Below are 19,171 nucleotides of genomic sequence, written 5' to 3'. Positions count from 1 at the left end.
GGGGGTGATGTGGGGAAGGTGATGGAATGGAGGTTTGGGGTGTGTGGGGAGGTGATGGGGTGGGGTTTTGGGTGTGTGGTGGGGGAAGGTGATGGGGTGGGGTTTTATGCTGGTGGTGGGGGAGGTGATGGGGAGCGGTTTTGGGGGGTGTGGTGGGGGAGGTGATGGGCTAGGGTTTTGGGGGTGTGGTGGAGAAGGTGAGGGGGTGGAGGTTTGGGGGTGTGGGGAGATGATGGAGTGGGATTTTGGGGTGCGTGTGTGGGGAAGGTGATGGGATGGGGTTTTGGGGTAGTGGTGGGGGAGGAAGTGGGGAGCAGTTTTGGGGGGGTGTGTGTGGGAGGTGATGGGGTGGGGTTTTGGGGTTCGTGTGTGGGGAAGGTGATGGGGTGGGGTTTTGGGGGTGTGTGGGGAAGATGATGGGGTGGGGTTTTGGAGGTGTGGTGGGGAAGGTGAGGGGGTGAGGGTTTGGGGGGTGTGGGGAAGGTGATGGGGTCGGGTATTGGTGGGGTGTGTGGGGGAGGGGATGGGGTGGTGTTTTGGGGGTGTGTGGGGGGGAGGTGATGGGGTGGGGTTTTAGGGGTTGTGATGGGGAAGGTGATAGGGAGGGGTTTTGGGGGGTTGAGGTGGGGAATGTGATGGGGTGGGGTTTTGTGGGTGTGTGGTGGGGAAGGTGATGGGGTGGAGGTTTGGGGTGTGTGGTGGGAAAGGTGATGGGATGGGGTTTTGGGGGGTGTGGTGGGGGAGGTGATGGGGTGGGGATTTGGGGGGTGTGGTGGGGGAGCTGATGGGGTGGGGATTTGGGGTGTGTGTGTGGGGAAGGTGATGGGATGGGGTTTTGGGGTGGTGGTGGGGGAGGTGATGGGGTGGGGATTTGGGGGGTGTGGTGGGAAAGGTGATGGGATGGGGTTTTGGGGGGTGTGGTGGGGGAGGTGATGGGGAGCAGTTTTGGGGGGGTGTGGTGGGGAAGGTGATAGGGTGGAGGTTTGGGGAGTGTGGTGGGGAAGATGATAGGGTGGGGTCTTGGGGGTGTGGTGGGGAAGGTGATGGGGTGGGGTTTTGGGGGTGTGTGTGGGAGAGGTGATGGGGTGGGGTTTTGGGGGTGTGGTGGGGAAGGTGATAGGGTGGTGTTTTGGGGGGTGTGGTGGGGGAATGTGATGGGGTGGGACTTTGGAGTGTGTGGTGAGGGAGGTGATGGGGTGGGGTTTTGGGGTGTGTGGTGGGGCAATGTTGTGGGATGGGATTTTGGAGTGTGTGTTGGGGGAGGTGATGGGGTGGGGTTTTGGGGGTGTGGTGGGGGAAGGTAATGGGATGGGCTTTTGAGGTGTGTGGTGGGGAATGTGAGGGGGTGGCGTTTTGGGGGTATGGTGGGGGAAGGTTATGGGGTGGGTTTTTGGTGGTGTGTGTGGGGGGAGGTGATGGGGTGGTGTTTTGGGGGTGTGTGTGGGGGAGGTGATGGGATGGAGTTTTGGGGGTGTGTGTGGGAGAGGTTATGGGGTGGGGTTTTGGGGGCTGTGATGGGGAAGGTGATGAGGAGGGGTTTGGGGGCGTGTGTGGGGGAGGTGATGGGGTGGGGTTTTGAGGGTGTGGTGGGGAGGTGACGGGGTGAGGTTTTGTGGGGGTGTGGTTGGGGAGGTGATGGGGTGGAGTTTTGGGGGGTGTGGGGGGGAAGGTGATGGGGTGGGGTTTTGGGGTTGTGTGGTGGGGGAGGTGATGGGGTGGGGTTTTGGGGGTATTGTGGTGTGGGTAGGTGTTCGTGTGGGGTTTTGGGGGTGTGGTGGGGAAAGGTGATGGTGTGGGGTTTTGGCGGTATTTTGGTGGGGAAAGGTGTTGGGGTGGAGTTTTGGGGAGTGTGGTGGGGGAGGTGAAGGGGTGGGGTTTTGGGGGTGTGTGGTCGGGGAATGTGATGGGGTGGGATTTTGAGGGGTGTGGTGGGAAGGTGATGGGGAGGGGTTTTGGGTGGGTCGTGGGGAATGTGATGGGGTGGGATTTTGAGGGGTGTGGTGGGAAGGTGATGGGGAGGGGTTTTGGGGGTGTGGTGGGGAAGGTGATGGGGTGGGGTTTTGGAGGTGTGGTTGGGAAGGTGAGGGGGTGAGGGTTTGGGGGGTGTGGGGAAGGTGATGGGGTCGGGTATTGGTGGGGTGTGTGGGGGAGGGGATGGGGTGGTGTTTTGGGGGTTGTGATGGGGAAGGTGATAGGGAGGGGTTTTGAGGGTTGAGGTGGGGAATGTGATGGGGTGGGGTTTTGGGAGTGTGTGGTAGGGGAGGTGATGGGGTGGGGTTTTGGGGGTGTGGTGGGGAAGGTGATGGGGTGGGGATTTGGGGTGTGTGTGTGGGGAAGGTGATGGGATGGGGTTTTGGGGTAGTGGTGGGGGAGGTGATGGGGAGCAGTTTTGGGGGGGTGTGGTGGGGAAGGTAATAGGTTGGAGTTTTGGGGAGTGTGGTGGGGAAGATGATAGGGTGGGGTCTTAGGGGGTGTGGTGGGGAAGGTGATGGGGTGGGGTTTTGGGGGTGTGTGTGGGAGAGGTAATGGGGTGGGGTTTTGGGGGATGTGGTGGGGAAGGTGATAGGGTGGTGTTTTGGGGGGTGTGGTGGGGGAAAGAGATGGGGTGGGGTTTTGGGGGTGTGTGGGGAAGGTGATGGAGTGGGGTTTTGGGGGTATGGTGGAGGAGGTGATGAGGTGGGGTTTTGGGGGGTTTGGTAGGGAAGGGGATGGGGTGGGGTGTTTGGGGTGTGGTGGGGAAGGTGAGGGTGTGGGGGTTTGGGGGGTGTTGGGAGGTGATGGGGTGGGGTTTTGGGGGTGTGGGTGTGGTGATGGCGTGGGGTTTTGGGAGTATGGTGGGGGAAGGTGCTGGGGTGGGGTTTTGGTGGGGTGTGTGGGAGAGGTGTTGGGGTGGGGTTTTGGGGGGTGTGGTGGGGAAGGTGATGGGGAGGGGTTTTGGGGGTTGTTGTGGGCAAGGTGATGGCGTGGGGTTTTGCAGGGTGTGGTGGGGAATGTGATGGGGTGGAGTTTTGGGAGGGTGAGGTAGGGGAGGTGATGGGGTGGGGTTTTGGGGGTGATGTGGGGAAGGTGATGGAATGGAGGTTTGGGGGTGTGGGGAGATGATGGAGTGGGGTTTTGGGGTGCGTGTGTGGGGAAGGTGATGGGATGGGGTTTTGGAGTGGTGGTGGGGGAGGTGATTGGGTGGGAATTTGGGGTGGTGTGTTGGGGAAGGTGATGGGATGTGGTTTTGGGGGGTGTGGTGGGGGAGGAAATGGGGAGCAGTTTTGGGGGTGTGTGTGTGGGAGGTGATGGGGTGGGGTTTTGGGGTGCGTGTGTGGGGATGGTGATGGGGTGGGGTTTTGGGGGTGTGTGTGTGGGGAAGGTGATGGAGTGGGATTTTGGGGGCTGTGGTAGGGAAGTTGATGGGGTGTGGTTTTGAGGGGTGTGTGGGGAAGATGATGGGGTGGGGTTTTGGGGGGTGTGGTTTAGGAGGTGATGGGGTGGGGTTGGGGGTGTGGTGGGGGTGGTGAAGGGGTGGGGTTTTGGGGGGGTGGTTTAGGAGGTGATGGGGTGGGGTTTTGGGGGTGTGGTGGGGTGGTGAAGGGGTGGGGTTTTGGGGGGGTGTGGTGGGGAAGGTGATGGGGTGGTGTTTTGGGGGTGTGGTGGACAAGGTGATGGGTTGGCGGTTTGGGGGTGTGGTGGGGGAGGTGATGGGGTGGGGTTTTGGGGGTGTGGTGGGGGAAGGTAATGGGATGGGCTTTTGAGGTGTGTGGTGGGGAATGTGAGGGGGTGGCGTTTTGGGGGTATGGTGGGGGAAGGTGATGGGGTGGGTTTTTGGTGGTGTGTGTGGGGGAGGTGATGGGGTGGTGTTTTGGGGGTGTGTGTGGGGGAGGTGATGGGGTGGGGTTTTGGGGGTGTGTGTGGGGGAGGTGATGAGGTGGGGTTTGGGGGCTGTGATGGGGAAGGTGATGAGGAGGGGTTTTGGGGGTGTGGTGGGGGAGGTGATGGGGTGGGGTTTTGGGGGCTGTGATGGGGAAGGTGATGGGGAGGGGTTTTGGGGGGTGTGTGGGGGAAGTGATGGGGTGGGGTTTTGGGGGTGTGGTGGGGGAGGTGATGGGGTGGGGTTTTGTGGGGGTGTGTGTGGGGAGGTGATGGGGTAGCGTTTTGGGGGCTGTGATGGGGAAGGTGATGGGGAGGGGTTTTGGGGGTGTGTGTGGGGGAGGTGATGGGGTGGGGTTTTGGGGGTATGGTGGGGGAGGTGATGGGGTGTGGTTTGTGGGGGTGTGTGTGGGGAGGTGATGGGGTGGGGTTTTTGGGGAGTGTGGGGGGGAAGGTGATGGGGTGGGGTTTTGGGGTTGTGTGGTGGGGGAGGTGATGGGGTGGGGTTTTGGGGGTATTGTGGTGTGGGTAGGTGTTGGTGTGGTGTTTTGGGGGTGTGGTGGGGAAAGGTGATGGGGTGGGGTTTTGGCGGTATTGTGGTGGGGAAAGTTGTTGGGGTGGAGTTTTGGGGAGTGTGGTGGGGGAGGTGAAGGGGTGGGGTTTTGGGGGTGTGTGGTCGGGGAATGTGATGGGGTGGGATTTTGAGGGGTGTGGTGGGAAGGTGATGGGGAGGGGTTTTGGGGGGGTCGTGGGGAAGGGGATGGGGTGGGGTTTTGGGGGGTGTGGTGGGGAAGGTGATGGGGTGGGGTTTTGGAGGTGTGGTGGGGAAGGTGAGGGGGTGAGGGTTTGGGGGGTGTGGGGAAGGTGATGGGGTCGGGTATTGGTGGGGTGTGTGGGGGAGGGGATGGGGTGGAGTTTTGGGGGTGTGTGTGGGGGAGGTGATGTGGTGGGGTTTTGGGGGCTGTGATGGGGAAAATGGGGAGGGGTTTTGTGGGGGTGTGGTTGGGGAGGTGATGGGGTGGGGTTTTGGGGGGGTGTGGGGCGAAGGTGATGGGGTGGGGTTTTGGGGTAGTGTGGTGGGGGAGGTGATGGGTTGGGGTTTTGGGGGTATTGTGGTGTGGGAAGGTGTTGGTGTGGGGTTTTGGGTGTGTGGTGGGGGAGGTGATGGGTTGGGGTTTTGGGGGTATTGTGGTGGGGAAAGGTGATGGGGTGGGGTTTTGGCGGTATTGTGGTGGGGAAAGGTGTTGGGGTGGAGTTTTGGGGGTGTGGTGGGGAAAGATGAAGGGGTGGGGTTTTGGGGGTATGGTGGGGGAAGGTGATGGGGTGGTGTTTTGGGGGTGTGTGTGGAGGAGGTGATGGGGTGGGGTTTTGGGGGTGTGTGTGGGGGAGGTGATGGGGGGGTTTTGGGGGGTGTGGTGGGGAAGGTGATGGGGTGGGGTTTTGGAGGTGTGGTGGGGAAGGTGAGGGGGTGAGAGTTTGGGGGGTGTGGGGAAGGTGATGGGGTCGGGTATTGGTGGGGTGTGTGGGGGAGGGGATGGGGTGGTGTTTTGGGGGTGTGTGTGGGGGAGGTGATGGGGTGGGGTTTTAGGGGTTGTGATGGGGAAGGTGATAGGGAGGGGTTTTGGGGGGTTGAGGTGGGGAATGTGATGGGGTGGGGTTTTGAGTGTGTGTGGTAGGGGAGGTGATGGGGTGGGGTTTTGGGGTGTGTGTGTGGGGAAGGTGATGGGATGGGGTTTTGGGGAGTGTGGTGGGGTTTTGATAGGGTGGGGTCTTAGGGTATGCGTGGGGGAAGGTGATGGGGTGGGATTTTGGGGTATGTGTGGGGGAAGGTGATGGGGTAGGGATTGGGGTGCGTGTGTGGGGGAGGTGATGGGTTGGTGTTTTGGGGGGTGTGGTGGGGATTTGATTGGGTCGGGTTTTGGGGGTGTGTGGGGGGATGTGGTGGGGGAAGGTGATGGGGTGGGGTTTTGGGTGTGTGTGTGGGGGGGAAGGTGATGGGCTGGGGTTTGGGTGTTTGTGGAGGGGGGGAAGTTGATGGGGTGGGGTTTTGTGGGGCTGTGGTTGGGGAGGTGATGGGTTGGGGTTTGGGGGTGTGTGTGGGAGAGGTAATGGGGTGGGGTTTTGGGGGGTGTGGTGGGGAAGGTGATAGGGTGGTGTTTTGGGGGATGTGGTGGGGGAAAGAGATGGGGTGGGGTTTTGGGGGTGTGTGGGGAAGGTGATGGAGTGGGGTTTTGGGGGTATGGTGGAGGAGGTGATGAGGTGGGGTTTTGGGGGGTTTGGTAGGGAAGGGGATGGGGTGGGGTGTTTGGGGTGTGGTGGGGAAGGTGAGGGTGTGGGGGTTTGGAGGGTGTTGGGAGGTGATGGGGTGGGGTTTTGGGGGTGTGGGTGTGGTGATGGCGTGGGGTTTTGGGAGTATGGTGGGGGAAGGTGCTGGGGTGGGGTTTTGGTGGGGTGTGTGGGAGAGGTGTTGGGGTGGGGTTTAGGGGGGTGTGGTGGGGAAGGTGATGGGGAGGGGTTTTGGGGGTTGTTGTGGGCAAGGTGATGGCGTGGGGTTTTGCAGGGTGTGGTGGGGAATGTGATGGGGTGGAGTTTTGGGGGTGATGTGGGGAAGGTGATGGAATGGAGGTTTGGGGGTGTGGGGAGATGATGGAGTGGGGTTTTGGGGTGCGTGTGTGGGGAAGGTGATGGGATGGGGTTTTGGGGTGGTGGTGGGGGAGGTGATTGGGTGGGAATTTGGGGTGGTGTGTTGGGGAAGGTGATGGGATGTGGTTTTGGGGGGTGTGGTGGGGGAGGAAATGGGGAGCAGTTTTGGGTGTGTGTGTGTGGGAGTTGATGGGGTGTGGTTTTGAGGGGTGTGTGGGGAAGATGATGGGGTGGGGTTTTGGGGGGTGTGGTTTAGGAGGTGATGGGATGGGGTTTTGGGGGTGTGGTGGGGGTGGTGAAGGGGTGGGGTTTTGGGGGGGTGGTTTAGGAGGTGATGGGGTGGGGTTTTGGGGGTGTGGTGGGGTGGTGAAGGGGTGGGGTTTTGGGGGGGTGTGGTGGGGAAGGTGATGGGTTGGCGGTTTGGGGGTGTGGTAGGGGAGGTGATGGGGTGGGGTTTTGGGGGTGATGTGGGGAAGGTGATGGAATGGAGGTTTGGGGGTGTGGGGAGATGATGGAGTGGGGTTTTGGGGTGCGTGTGTGGGGAAGGTGATGGGATGGGGTTTTGGGGTGGTGGTGGGGGAGGTGATTGGGTGGGAATTTGGGGTGGTGTGTTGGGGAAGGTGATGGGATGTGGTTTTGGGGGGTGTGGTGGGGGAGGAAATGGGGAGCAGTTTTGGGTGTGTGTGTGTGGGAGTTGATGGGGTGTGGTTTTGAGGGGTGTGTGGGGAAGATGATGGGGTGGGGTTTTGGGGGGTGTGGTTTAGGAGGTGATGGGATGGGGTTTTGGGGGTGTGGTGGGGGTGGTGAAGGGGTGGGGTTTTGGGGGGGTGGTTTAGGAGGTGATGGGGTGGGGTTTTGGGGGTGTGGTGGGGTGGTGAAGGGGTGGGGTTTTGGGGGGGTGTGGTGGGGAAGGTGATGGGTTGGCGGTTTGGGGGTGTGGTGGGGGAGGTGATGGGGTGGGGTTTTGGGGGTGTGGCGGGGGAAGGTAATGGGATGGGCTTTTGAGGTGTGTGGTGGGGAATGTGAGGGGGTGGCGTTTTGGGGGTATGGTGGGGGAAGGTGATGGGGTGGGTTTTTGGTGGTGTGTGTGGGGGGAGGTGATGGGGTGGTGTTTTGGTGGTGTGTGTGGGGGAGGTGATGGGGTGGGGTTTTGGGGGTGTGTGTGGGGGAGGTGATGGGGTGGGGTTTTGGGGGCTGTGATGGGGAAGGTGATGAGGAGGGGTTTTGGGGGTGTGGTGGGGGAGGTGATGGGGTGGGGTTTTGGGGGCTGTGATGGGGAAGGTGATGGGGAGGGGTTTTGCGGGGGTGCGTGGGGGAAGTGATGGGGTGGGGTTTTGGGGGTGTGGTGGGGGAGGTGATGGGGTGGGGTTTTGTGGGGGTGTGTGTGGGGAGGTGATGGGGTAGCGTTTTGGGGGCTGTGATGGGGAAGGTGATGGGGAGGGGTTTTGGGGGTGTGTGTGGGGGAGGTGATGGGGTGGGGTTTTGGGGGTATGGTGGGGGTGGTGATGGGGTGGGGTTTGTGGGGGTGTGTGTGGGGAGGTGATGGGGTGGGGTTTTTGGGGAGTGTGGGGGTGAAGGTGATGGGGTGGGATTTTGGGGTTGTGTGGTGGGGGAGGTGATGGGGTGGGGTTTTGGGGGTATTGTGGTGTGGGTAGGTGTTGGTGTGGTGTTTTGGGGGTGTGGTGGGGAAAGGTGATGGGGTGGGGTTTTGGCGGTATTGTGGTGTGGGTAGGTGTTGGTGTGGGGTTTTGGGGGTGTGGTGGGGAAAGGTGTTGGGGTGGAGTTTTGGGGAGTGTGGTGGGGGAGGTGAAGGGGTGGGGTTTTGGGGGTGTGTGGTCTGGGAATGTGATGGGGTGGGATTTTGAGGGGTGTGGTGGGAAGGTGATGGGGAGGGGTTTTGGGGGGGTCGTGGGGAAGGGGATGGGGTGGGGTTTTGGGGGGTGTGGTGGGGAAGGTGATGGGGTGGGGTTTTGGAGGTGTGGTGGGGAAGGTGAGGGGGTGAGGGTTTGGGGGGTGTGGGGAAGGTGATGGGGTCGGGTATTGGTGGGGTGTGTGGGGGAGGGGATGGGGTGGAGTTTTGGGGGTGTGTGTGGGGGAGGTGATGTGGTGGGGTTTTGGGGGCTGTGATGGGGAAAATGAAGGGGAGGGGTTTTGTGGGGGTGTGGTTGGGGAGGTGATGGGGTGGGGTTTTGGGGGGGTGTGGGGCAAAGGTGATGGGGTGGGGTTTTGGGGTAGTGTGGTGGGGGAGGTGATGGGTTGGGGTTTTGGGGGTATTGTGGTGTGGGAAGGTGTTGGTGTGGGGTTTTGGGTGTGTGGTGGGGGAGGTGATGGGTTGGGGTTTTGGGGGTATTGTGGTGGGGAAAGGTGATGGGGTGGGGTTTTGGCGGTATTGTGGTGGGGAAAGGTGTTGGGGTGGAGTTTTGGGGGTGTGGTGGGGAAAGATGAAGGGGTGGGGTTTTGGGGGTATGGTGGGGGAAGATGATAGGGTGGGTTTTTGGTGGTGTGTGTGGGGGGAGGTGATGGGGTGGTGTTTTGGGGGTGTGTGTGGGGGAGGTGATGGGGTGGGTTTTTGGGGTGTGTGTGGGGGAGGTGATGGGGGGGGTTTTGGGGGGTGTGGTGGGGAAGGTGATGGGGTGGGGTTTTGGAGGTGTGGTGGGGAAGGTGAGGGGGTGAGAGTTTGGGGGGTGTGGGGAAGGTGATGGGGTCGGGTATTGGTGGGGTGTGTGGGGGAGGGGATGGGGTGGTGTTTTGGGGGTGTGTGTGGGGGAGGTGATGGGGTGGGGTTTTAGGGGTTGTGATGGGGAAGGTGATAGGGAGGGGTTTTGGGGGGTTGAGGTGGGGAATGTGATGGGGTGGGGTTTTGAGTGTGTGTGGTAGGGGAGGTGATGGGGTGGGGTTTTGGGGTGTGTGTGTGGGGAAGGTGATGGGATGGGGTTTTGGGGAGTGTGGTGGGGAAGATGATAGGGTGGGGTCTTAGGGTATGTGTGGGGGAAGGTGATGGGGTGGGATTTTGGGGTATGTGTGGGGGAAGGTGATGGGGTGGGGTTTGGGGTGCGTGTGTGGGGGAGGTGATGGGTTGGTGTTTTGGGGGGTGTGGTGGGGATTTGATTGGGTCGGGTTTTGGGGGTGTGTGGGGGGATGTGGTGGGGGAAGGTGATGGGCTGGGGTTTGGGTGTTTGTGGAGGGGGGGAAGTTGAAGGGGTGGGGTTTTGTGGGGCTGTGGTTGGGGAGGTGATGGGTTGGGGTTTGGGGGTGTTTGGGGGGGAAGGTGATGGGGTGGGGTTTTGGGGGTGTGTGGTGGGGGGTGATGGGGTGGGGTTTTGGGGGGTGTGGTGGGGGAGGTGATGGGGTGGGGTTTTGGGGTGTGTGGTGGGGTAGGTGATGGGGTGAGATTTTGGGGGTGTGTGTGGGAGTTGATCGGGTGGACATTTGGGGGTATTGTGGTGGGGGAATGTGATGGGGTGGGACTTTGGAGTGTGTGGTGGGGGAGGTGATGGGGTGGGCTTTTGGGGTGTTTGGTGGGGGAGGTGATGGGGTGGGTTTTTGTGGGGTGTGGTGGGGATGTGATGGGGTGGGGTTTTGGGGGGTGTGGTGGCGATGTGATGGGGTGTTGTTTTGGGGGTGTGGGGAGGTGATGGGGTGGGGTTTTGGGATGCGTGTGTGGGGAAGGTGATAGGGTGGGTTTTGGGGGGTGTGGTGGGGATGTTATGGTGTGGGGTTTTGGGTTGCGTGTGTGGGGAAGGTGATGGGGTGGGGTTTTGAGGGGTGTGGTGGGGATGTGATGGTGTTGGGTTTTGGGGGGCTGTGGTGGGGAGGTAATGGGGTGGGATTTTGGGGGGTGTGGGGAGGCGATCGGGTGGGGTTTTGGGATGCGTACGTGGGGAAGGTGATGGGGTGGGGTTTTGGGGTGCGTATGTGGGGATGTGATGGGGTGGTGTTTTGGGGGTTGTGGTGGGGATGTGGTGTGGGGTTTTGGGGTGTGTGGTGGGGATGTGATGGGGTGGGGTTTTGGGATGCATGTGTGGGGAAGGTGTTGGGGTGGGGTTTTGGAGTTCGTGTGTGGGGAAGGTGATGGAGTGGGGTTTTGGGGGATGTGTGGGGAAGGTGATGGGGTGGGGTTTTGGGGGAGCGTGGTGGGGAAGGTGATGGGGTGGGGTTTTCTGGGTGTGGTGGGGAAGGTGATGGGGTGGGGTTTTGGAGTGTGTGTGTGTGTGGGAGGTGTTGGGGTGGGCTTTTGGGGTGTGTGGTGGGGAGGTGATGGGGTGGGGTTTTGGTGTGCGTGTTCCGGGGAAGTGATGGGGTGGTGTTTTGTGGGGTGTGATGGGGTGGGGTTTTGGGGGGTGTGGTGGGGATTTGATGGGAGATGGAGTGGGGTTTTGGGGTGCGTGTGTGGGGAAGGTGATGGGGTGGGTTTTGGGAGGTGTGTGGGGGATGTGATGGTGTGGGGTTTCGGGGTGTGTGGTGGGGATGTGATGGAAGATGGAGTGGGGTTTTGGGGTGCATGTGTGGGGAATGTGATGGGGTGGGTTTTTGGAGGTGTGTTGGGGATGTGATGGTGTTGGGTTTTGGGCAGTGTGGTGGGTGAGGTGATGGTGTGGGGTTTTGGGGGGTGTGGGGTGGCGATCGGGTGGGGTTTTGGGGTGCGTATGTGGGGAAGGTGATGGGGTGGTGTTTTGTGGGGTGTGGTGGGGATGTGATGGGGTGGGGTTTTGGGGTGCATATGTGGGGATGTGATGAGGTGGTGTTTTAGGGTGTGTGGTGGGGATGTGATGGGGTGGGGTTTGGGGTATATGGTGGGGATGTGATGGGGTGGGGTTTGGGGGGTTGTAGGGAGGTGATGGGATGGGGTTTTGGAGTGCGTGTGTGGGGAAGGTGATGGGGTGGGGTTTTGGGGGGTGTGGTGGGGAAGGTGATGGGGGGATTTTGGGTGCGTGTGTAGGGGAGGTGATGAGGTGGGGTTTTGGGGGGTGTGGTGGGGGAGGTGATGGGGTGGGCTTTTGGGGGATGTGGGGAGGTGATGGGGTGGGGTTTTGGCGTGCGTGTGTGGGGAAGGTGATGGGGTGGGGTTTTGGGGTGCGTGTGTGGGGAAGGTAATGGGGTGGGCTTTTGGGGGGTGTGGGGAGGTGATGGGGTGGGGTTTTGGGGTGCGTGTGTGGGGAAGGTGATGGGGTGAGGGTTGGGGGGGTGTGTGTGGAAAGGTGATGGGGTGGGGTTTTGGGGGAGTGTGGTGGGGAAGGTGATGGGGTGTGGTTTTCTGGGTGTGGTGGGGAAGGTGATGGGGTGGAGGTTTAGGGGGTGTGGTGGGGTAGGTGATGGGGTGGGGTTTTGGGGTGTATGTGTGGGAGGTGTTGTGGTGGGCTTTTGGGGGTATTGTGGTGGGGGAATGTGATGGAGTGGGACTTTGGAGTGTGTGGTGGGGGAGGTGATGGGGTGTGTGGTGGGGCAATGTGGTGGGGTGGGATTTTGGAGTGTGTGGTGGGGGAGGTGATGGGGTGGGGATTTGGTGTGCGTGTTCCGGGGAAGTGATGGGGTGGTGTTTTGTGGGGTGTGGTGGGGATGTGATGGGGTGGGGTTTTGGGGGATGTGGTGGGGATGTGATGGGAGATGGAGTGGGGTTTTGGGGTGCATGTGTGGGGAAGGTGATGGGGTGGGTTTTGGGAGGTGTGTTGGGGACGTGATGGTGTGGGGTTTTGGGGGGTGTGGGGTGGCGATCGGGTGGGGTTTTGGGGTGCGTATGTGGGGAAGGTGATGGGGTGGTGTTTTGTGGGGTGTGGTGGGGATGTGATGGGGTGGTGTTTTGGGGTGTGTGGTGGGGATGTGATGGGGTGGGGTTTTGGGGGGTGGTAGGGAGGTGATGGGATGGGGTATTGGGGTGCGTGTGTGGGGAAGGTGATGGGGTGGGGTTTTGGGGGGTGTGGTGGGGAAGGTGATGAGGGGGTTTTGGGTGCATGTGTAGGGGAGGTGATGGGGTGGGGTTTTGGGGGGTGTGGTGGGGGAGGTGATGGGGTGGGGTTTTGGGGGTGTGGTGGGGGAAGGTAATGGGGTGGGCTTTTGGGGGGTGTGGGGAGGTGATGGGGTGGGTTTTTGGCGTGCGTGTGTGGGGAAGGTGATGGGGTGGAGTTTTGGGGTGCGTGTGTGGGGAAATGATGGGGTGAGGGTTGGGGGGGGGGGTGTGGGAAGGTGATGGGGTGCGTTTTCGGGGGTGTGTGGGCGGGAGGCGATGAATCTTTGCAATTATCTATCCCAGGGGCTTCTGGAAACGTATTTAAGGTGAGGGGGGGTGGTTTGAGTAATGACAGGCTCCTGGGGATTTGAACGATGGAGGGAGGGATGCTGGGAGATTGAGTGGATCCCAGAAATCAGCCACGATCATACTGGATGGTACAGCAGACCTGATGGCTCAAATGTCCACTCCTGCTTATATTCCCTATGTTCCTGTGTCAATCCTTTGCACAAAGGGTCATAGAAATCATCACCTCACCCACATCCGCTATACCCCAACCCTCCAAAAACAGAGTGACCTGTTCTCACTCCGAGTTCCTGAGCATGAGACAAGATTGATTTAACAGACACTGTGGAAGGGTACAGGGGACAATGCCACTAAGTAGTGAGGTAGTACAGTGGCTCAGTGGTTAGCACTGCAGCCTCTCAGCGCCAGGGTCCCAGGTTCGATTCCAGCCTCAGGGTGACTGTCTGTATGGAGTTTGTACATTCTCCCCGTGTCTGCGTGGGTTTCCACCCACAGTCCAAAGATGTGCAGTTTAGGGGGGTGTTGGCCATGGGAAATGCAGGGCTACAGGGATAGGGTGGGTCTGGGTGGGATGCTCCTCTTCTGAGGGTCAGTGTGGGCTTGATGGGCTGAATGGCCTGATTCCACATTGGAGGGATTCCAAACTCATTCAGAAAGTGGAGCAGCCCACAGGCCAGAATGGCCTCTTTCTGTGCTGTAACAGTTTGGTGATGTAGTGGGGAGATGATCTTTGAGGGGTGTGTTGGACGGCAGGGTGTGATCAGCTCGGAGTCTGATTGGCTGATATTCTCCCCCCGTAAGTGTCTCTCTCGTGGTGCGAGGGCCACAGAGGCCATTCCTGGGGATAGCAGCGACCAAACCTTCAAGATTCGCGCCCTCCCCTTCAATTTGCTAGTCCCGTCCCATCTCCAATCCGCCTCACCCCACGCCCCCACTTCACAACTCCATCCACGAGCCTTCCCTATCTCCCCCTCTAAATTACCCCACAGAGGGGCACCTCTCTAACACGAACCTCAAGTTCCTCCTGTGCACCAGACTCCAGGTTTGATGCCAGTGATACATCCATTTGGAGCTCCACCCTAGAGTCTGGCTCTGATGCTATGATTTCAAACAGCTCGAGAGGCCAGAGCAGGCGCAGGATAACCGAGTTCGGAATGTAGCCGTCCAGAGGAATAGGGATGATGGGGGCAGGGTCTGAGCTCGACATGCCCCTTGCCTGTGCAACAGAAAAATAATCATCAGCTACTCAGCATATACTCTATTGCCCGACAGTGCGGCGCTCCCTCAGCACTGACCCTCTGACAGTGAGGCACTCCCTCAGCACTGACCCTCCGACAGTGCGGCACTCCCTCAGCACTGACCCTCCGACAGTGTGGCACTCCCTCAGCACTGACCCTCCGACAGTGCAACACTCCCACAGCACTGACCCTCCGACAGTGCGGCACTCCCTCAGCACTGACCCTCTGACAGTGCAGCACTCCCACAGCACTGACCCTCTGACAGTGCGGCACTCCCTCAGCACTGACCCTCCGACAGTGCAGCACTCCCACAGCACTGACCCTCCGACAGTGCGGCACTCCCGCAGCACTGATCCTCTGACAGTGCAGCACTCCCTCAGCACTGACCCTCCGACAGTGCGGCACTCCCTCAGCACTGACCCTCCGACAGTGCAGCACTCCCTCAGCACTGACCCTCCGACAGTGTGGCACTCCCACAGCACTGACCCTCTGACAGTGCGGCACTCCCTCAGCACTGACCCTCCGACAGTGCGGCACTCCCACAGCACTGACCCTCCGACAGTGCGGCGCTCCCTCAGCACTGACCCTCCGACAGTGCGGCACTCCCTCAGCACTGACCCTCTGACAGTGCGGTGATCCCTCAGCACTGACCCTCCGACAGTGCGGCACTCCCTCAGCACTGACCCTCTGACAGTGCGGTGATCCCTCAGCACTGACCCTCCGACAGTGCGGCACTCCCTCAGCACTGACCCTCTGACAGTGCCCACTCCCTCAGCACTGACCCTCCGACAGTGCGGCCTCCCTCAGCACTGACCCTCCGACAGTGCAGCACTCCCTCAGCACTGACTCTCCGACAGTGTGGCACTCCCTCAGCACTGACCCTCCGACAGTGCGGCACTCCCTCAGCACTGACCCTCCGACAGTGCGGCACTCCCACAGCACTGACCCTCCGATAGTGCGGCACTCCCTCAGCACTGACCCTCCGACAGTGCCCACTCCCTCAGCACTGACCCTCCGACAGTGCCCACTCCCTCAGCACTGACCCTCCGACAGTGTGGCACTCCCTCAGCACTGACCCTCCGACGGTGCGGCACTCCCTCAGCACTGACCCTCCGACAGTGTAGTGATCCCTCAGCACTGACTCTCCGACAGTGTGGCACTCCCTCAGCACTGACCCTCCGACAGTGTGGCACTCCCTCAGCACTGACCCTCCAACAGTGCGGCACTCCCTCAGCACTGACCCTCCGACAGTGTGGTGATCCCTCAGCACTGACCCTCCGACAGTGTGGCACTCCCTCAGCACTGACCCTCCGACAGTGTGGCACTCCCTCAGCACTGACCCTCTGACAGTGCGGCACTCCCTCAGCACTGACCCTCCGACAGTGTGGTGATCCCTCAGCACTGACCCTCCGACAGTGCGGCACTCCCTCAGCACTGACCCTCCGACAGTGCGGTGATCCCTCAGCACTGACTCTCCGACAGAGCAGCACTCCCTCAGCACTGACTCTCCGACAGTGCGGCACTCCCTCAGCACTGACTCTCCGACAGTGCGGTGCTCCCTTCAGGGAGTGTTTGCAATAGGTTTATTCTCTTTCAGAGTGGCTGTGTGATGTGAAATCCTGTATCGTTTTCCAACAGTACTCACTCGTTTCTCGTTCTCTGTGATTTCACACCATGGTTCCGGCAGTGCCAATGGTGGGAAGAATCCTCTGACGATATTCTTACATCGATGGGGTCGATCCAGGAGACTGGTCACGTCCACCTGCTGCTCATTCGGATCGTAAATCGGAATCTCAGGGATCTTACAGGACAACATGAGGAGCAGTCAGGAGAAGGTGCTGATTGGCTCTGGGCTCAAGAAACGTTAAAATTCCCAAATGATGCAATAATCTTGGGGCGGGCTTGACAGGGAGATGCGGAGAGTTTCCCTTCGCGGGACAGTCTAGGACCAGAGGGACACAGTCTCAGAATAAGGGCCGCTGCTTAAGACAGAAAGGAGGAGAAACTTCTTTGCTCAGAGGGGAGGGAATCATACTAGAGGGGGCTGTTGAAGCTAAGTATGCTCAAGGCTGAAACAGACAAAAATTTAATTGAGGGTTATGGGGGAAAGGCAAGAGTGTGGATGATCAGTCCAGCCATGTTCTCGTTGAGTGGAGGAGCAGACTCAATGGGCTGAATGGCCTCATGCTCCTACATCTTGTGGACCCCATCGCTCTCTTCCAATCACTGGCTGGGACACAGAGTCTGAATCCTTACCCCTTCCTCCCAGTCTGATCACTGGGAACGTCACCATAATCTTACTAGACCATTGTGCCATTTAGACAGAGAGACGGTTGGGGGGGGGATTGGGAGTGGGGGCAGTTTGGTTTAACCTGAGGGTCAATACGCCTCAGGTGAGGGGAGAGGTTCAGAAGGAGAGTCCTTTACTGTGACCTCAGTCAGGGTGGGAATTGAACCCAGGCTGTTGGCATCGCTGCACATCACAAAAAGCAGCCACACTGACCTCCCATGGCCCATAGCCACCCCTCTGCCTCTGTAACTGGTCTGCGGGTTAACATGGCAGAACTGTACAGTACAAAACTGGGGCCAATCAACCCTTCGTGTCTGCATTGAACTGTCCAATCAGTCCCACTTCCCACACTCACTTTATCCCCAGCCCTGTATTTTGTTTCCCCTTTTCAAGCATTTTCCAAACCCCTTTTAAGCATTCTGATTGAATCTGATTTTCCCACCAGTGAGGCATTGTGTTACGCTCATCAAATCTCTGATTCTTTTTTCCAATAGTCTAAAACTTATGTCCCTTTTTTTTACTGACATGTCAGAAACTGGAAACATAGAATCACAGAATCCCTCCTGTGTGGAAACAGGCCCTTCGGCCCAACAGTCCACACCGACCCTCGAAAGACTAACCCGCCCAAACCCATTCCCCTACCCAAATACTCTACATTTACCCTTGACTTATGCACCTAACCTACACACCCCTGGACGCTACGGGCAATTTAGCATGGCCAATTCACCCTGCACATCTTTGAACTGTGGGAGGAAACCCACGCAGACACGGGGAGAATGTGCAAACTCCACACAGACAGTCGCCTGAGGCTGGGATCAAACCCGGGTCCCTGGCGCTATGAGGCAGCAGTGCTAACCACTGAGCCACCGTGCTGCCCTCAGTTTATTTATCTTTCATAAATCCTGGATGTCTGTACACTTTGTTCCAGGAGGCAGTCACATTGCACAGGCTTGGAGGGGAACTTGCAGGGGGTGGTGTCCCCATGTATCTATTCCCTTGTCCTTCTCGATGGTAGATATCAGGGGTTTGGAAAGTACTGCCTGAAGAAGCCTTGGTGAGTTGCTGGTGCGTATGAACAGCTAAGGGGTAAATTAAAAACCAGAACCAAAAAGGTTCTAATCTCTGGATTATTTCCCAAGTTGCATATGAATTGGTACAAGGGCAATTAAGGTTAAAGATTGCTGTGGGAGAAAAGGTTTCAAATTCTGGGGAAGTGGCATCAGTATTGGGGAAAGTGGAGGCTGTACCATTGGATTAATCTTCAACTGAATCATGCTGGTGATGGACAGTTAATTTAATTAGGATTGTAGAAATAATGTGTGTGGGGGATTGTGTTAGATATCAATACTGGGGAATGATTGTGGTCAGACGATCGAAACGCAGAATTAGTTCGGGCACAATAGGAAATAAGTGAAAGATGTCACAGACATTCGCACAGAGAGACATAGATACAGAGAGAGAGAGACTGACAGAGAGATACACACAAGGAAAGATACAGGGAGCAGAGGTGGTAGGGAGGGGATACACGAATGGGCAGGAAGCAGAGGGATACAGATCCTTAGAAAGTAGGCGAAAACAGAGGAGCTGGTTCGGCACAGACTTGGAGGGCCAAAAGGCCTGTTTTTGTGCTGTAATGTTCTTTGTTCTTTATGTACATAAAGAGAGAGACAGAGCAAGAGACTCTCAGGCAGAGAGATACATGCAAGAGAGATACAGTCATACAGCATGGAAACAAACTCTTAAGATCCAAAGATTGTCCATTGTCCATGTTCCCAAACCAAACTAGTCCTTCATAACAAGTCCTTTATAATCCTTTATAACAAACTAGTCCTCTCTTTCTCTCTCTCATGCACGCATACACACACGTAAGTCTATCCGGTGAATTTGTATTTGCAGAATTATATTTGCAGATACATTCTATTTTGCTGAAAAAATGCACAATCTGCAGGCAGTCAATCCATGTAATATTTTGTAAATTCCACTTTGGAAATAGAACCAGTCTGGCTCAAGATTTGGTTTGCAGACTGACTCTGACCTCACACCTTTGATGCATTGTCTGAGCTGAGATGTTACCTTTTGTTATAAAACCTTAAGTTATCTCAAGAAGGTGACTTACATATTAATGAACCACAACCTGCAATCCATTCTAAAAGAAAGACTTAACAATCCAGGTTTGTTCAATATATCATTTCCTATAATCTTTTGCAATAAATTCTGTGTCTTGTGCTCTACAACCACCTGACGAAGGAGCAGTGCTCTGAAAGCTAATGCTTCTAATTAAACCTGTTGGACTATACCCTGGGGGTGTGTGATTTTGAACTTTGTCCACCCCAGTCCAACACTGGCTCCTCCAAATATGGTATAGAGATAGATACACATAAGAAGAGACACAGACATAGAGAAACAGAGAGAGAGAGAGAGACTCAGGTATAGAGATACGCATGGGGTGAGTGGGATTGTGATCTGGTACTGACCTCTATGTGAAGAGGCTCAGCATACAAGAGCTGCATGTATTTCCGGAAGCCTTCCTCTAGGATTTCCTTTGTACGTGGAGGTTTTTTCCGGCCTCTCATCTCCCCGCGCTGGATCAGACGGATTTCTTCATCTCTCGCAGCCAATGAAGCATATGCCTGGGGCAGAGAGAGAGTGGGAGTGTCATCAGTGAGAAGGACAGCAGATACATGGGATAACCACCCTCCCCCTGTATGTTCCTCCTCCCAGTCACTCACCATCCTGACTTGGAAATATATCACTGTCCCTTCACTGTCACTGGGTTAGAATCTTGGAATTCCCTCCCTCAGGGCAGGGGGACTGCAGCGGTTCAAGAAGGCAGCTCACCCCCACCTTCTCAAGGCGAGATAAATAGATGAATCAGGACATCAAGGGGAAACA

The 19,171-nt window shown here is 58.0% G+C and overlaps 1 protein-coding gene across 1 annotated transcript in view; it reads right to left on the bottom strand.

The window, feature by feature from the left end:
- Positions 1 to 19,171, bottom strand: part of LOC122550350 (WD repeat-containing protein 97-like) — a 205,292-nt gene that overhangs the window by 101,507 nt on the left and 84,614 nt on the right. The window contains exons 13-15 of the mRNA XM_087987688.1: positions 18,754 to 18,909; positions 15,635 to 15,790; positions 13,764 to 13,967 (exon numbers count right to left, since the gene is read on the bottom strand). Of these exons, the coding sequence (XP_087843814.1) occupies positions 13,764 to 13,967; positions 15,635 to 15,790; positions 18,754 to 18,909 (516 nt within the window). The remainder of the gene's footprint in view (positions 1 to 13,763; positions 13,968 to 15,634; positions 15,791 to 18,753; positions 18,910 to 19,171) is intronic.

Source organism: Chiloscyllium plagiosum, unplaced genomic scaffold (genome assembly GCF_037043375.1).
Source record: "Chiloscyllium plagiosum isolate Xiang-an unplaced genomic scaffold, Cpla_swu_hap1 HiC_scaffold_5, whole genome shotgun sequence".
NCBI lineage: Eukaryota > Metazoa > Chordata > Chondrichthyes > Orectolobiformes > Hemiscylliidae > Chiloscyllium > Chiloscyllium plagiosum.
The sequence above is the reverse complement of the archived record's forward strand: the minus strand, read 5'-3'. Positions and strand labels throughout refer to the sequence as shown.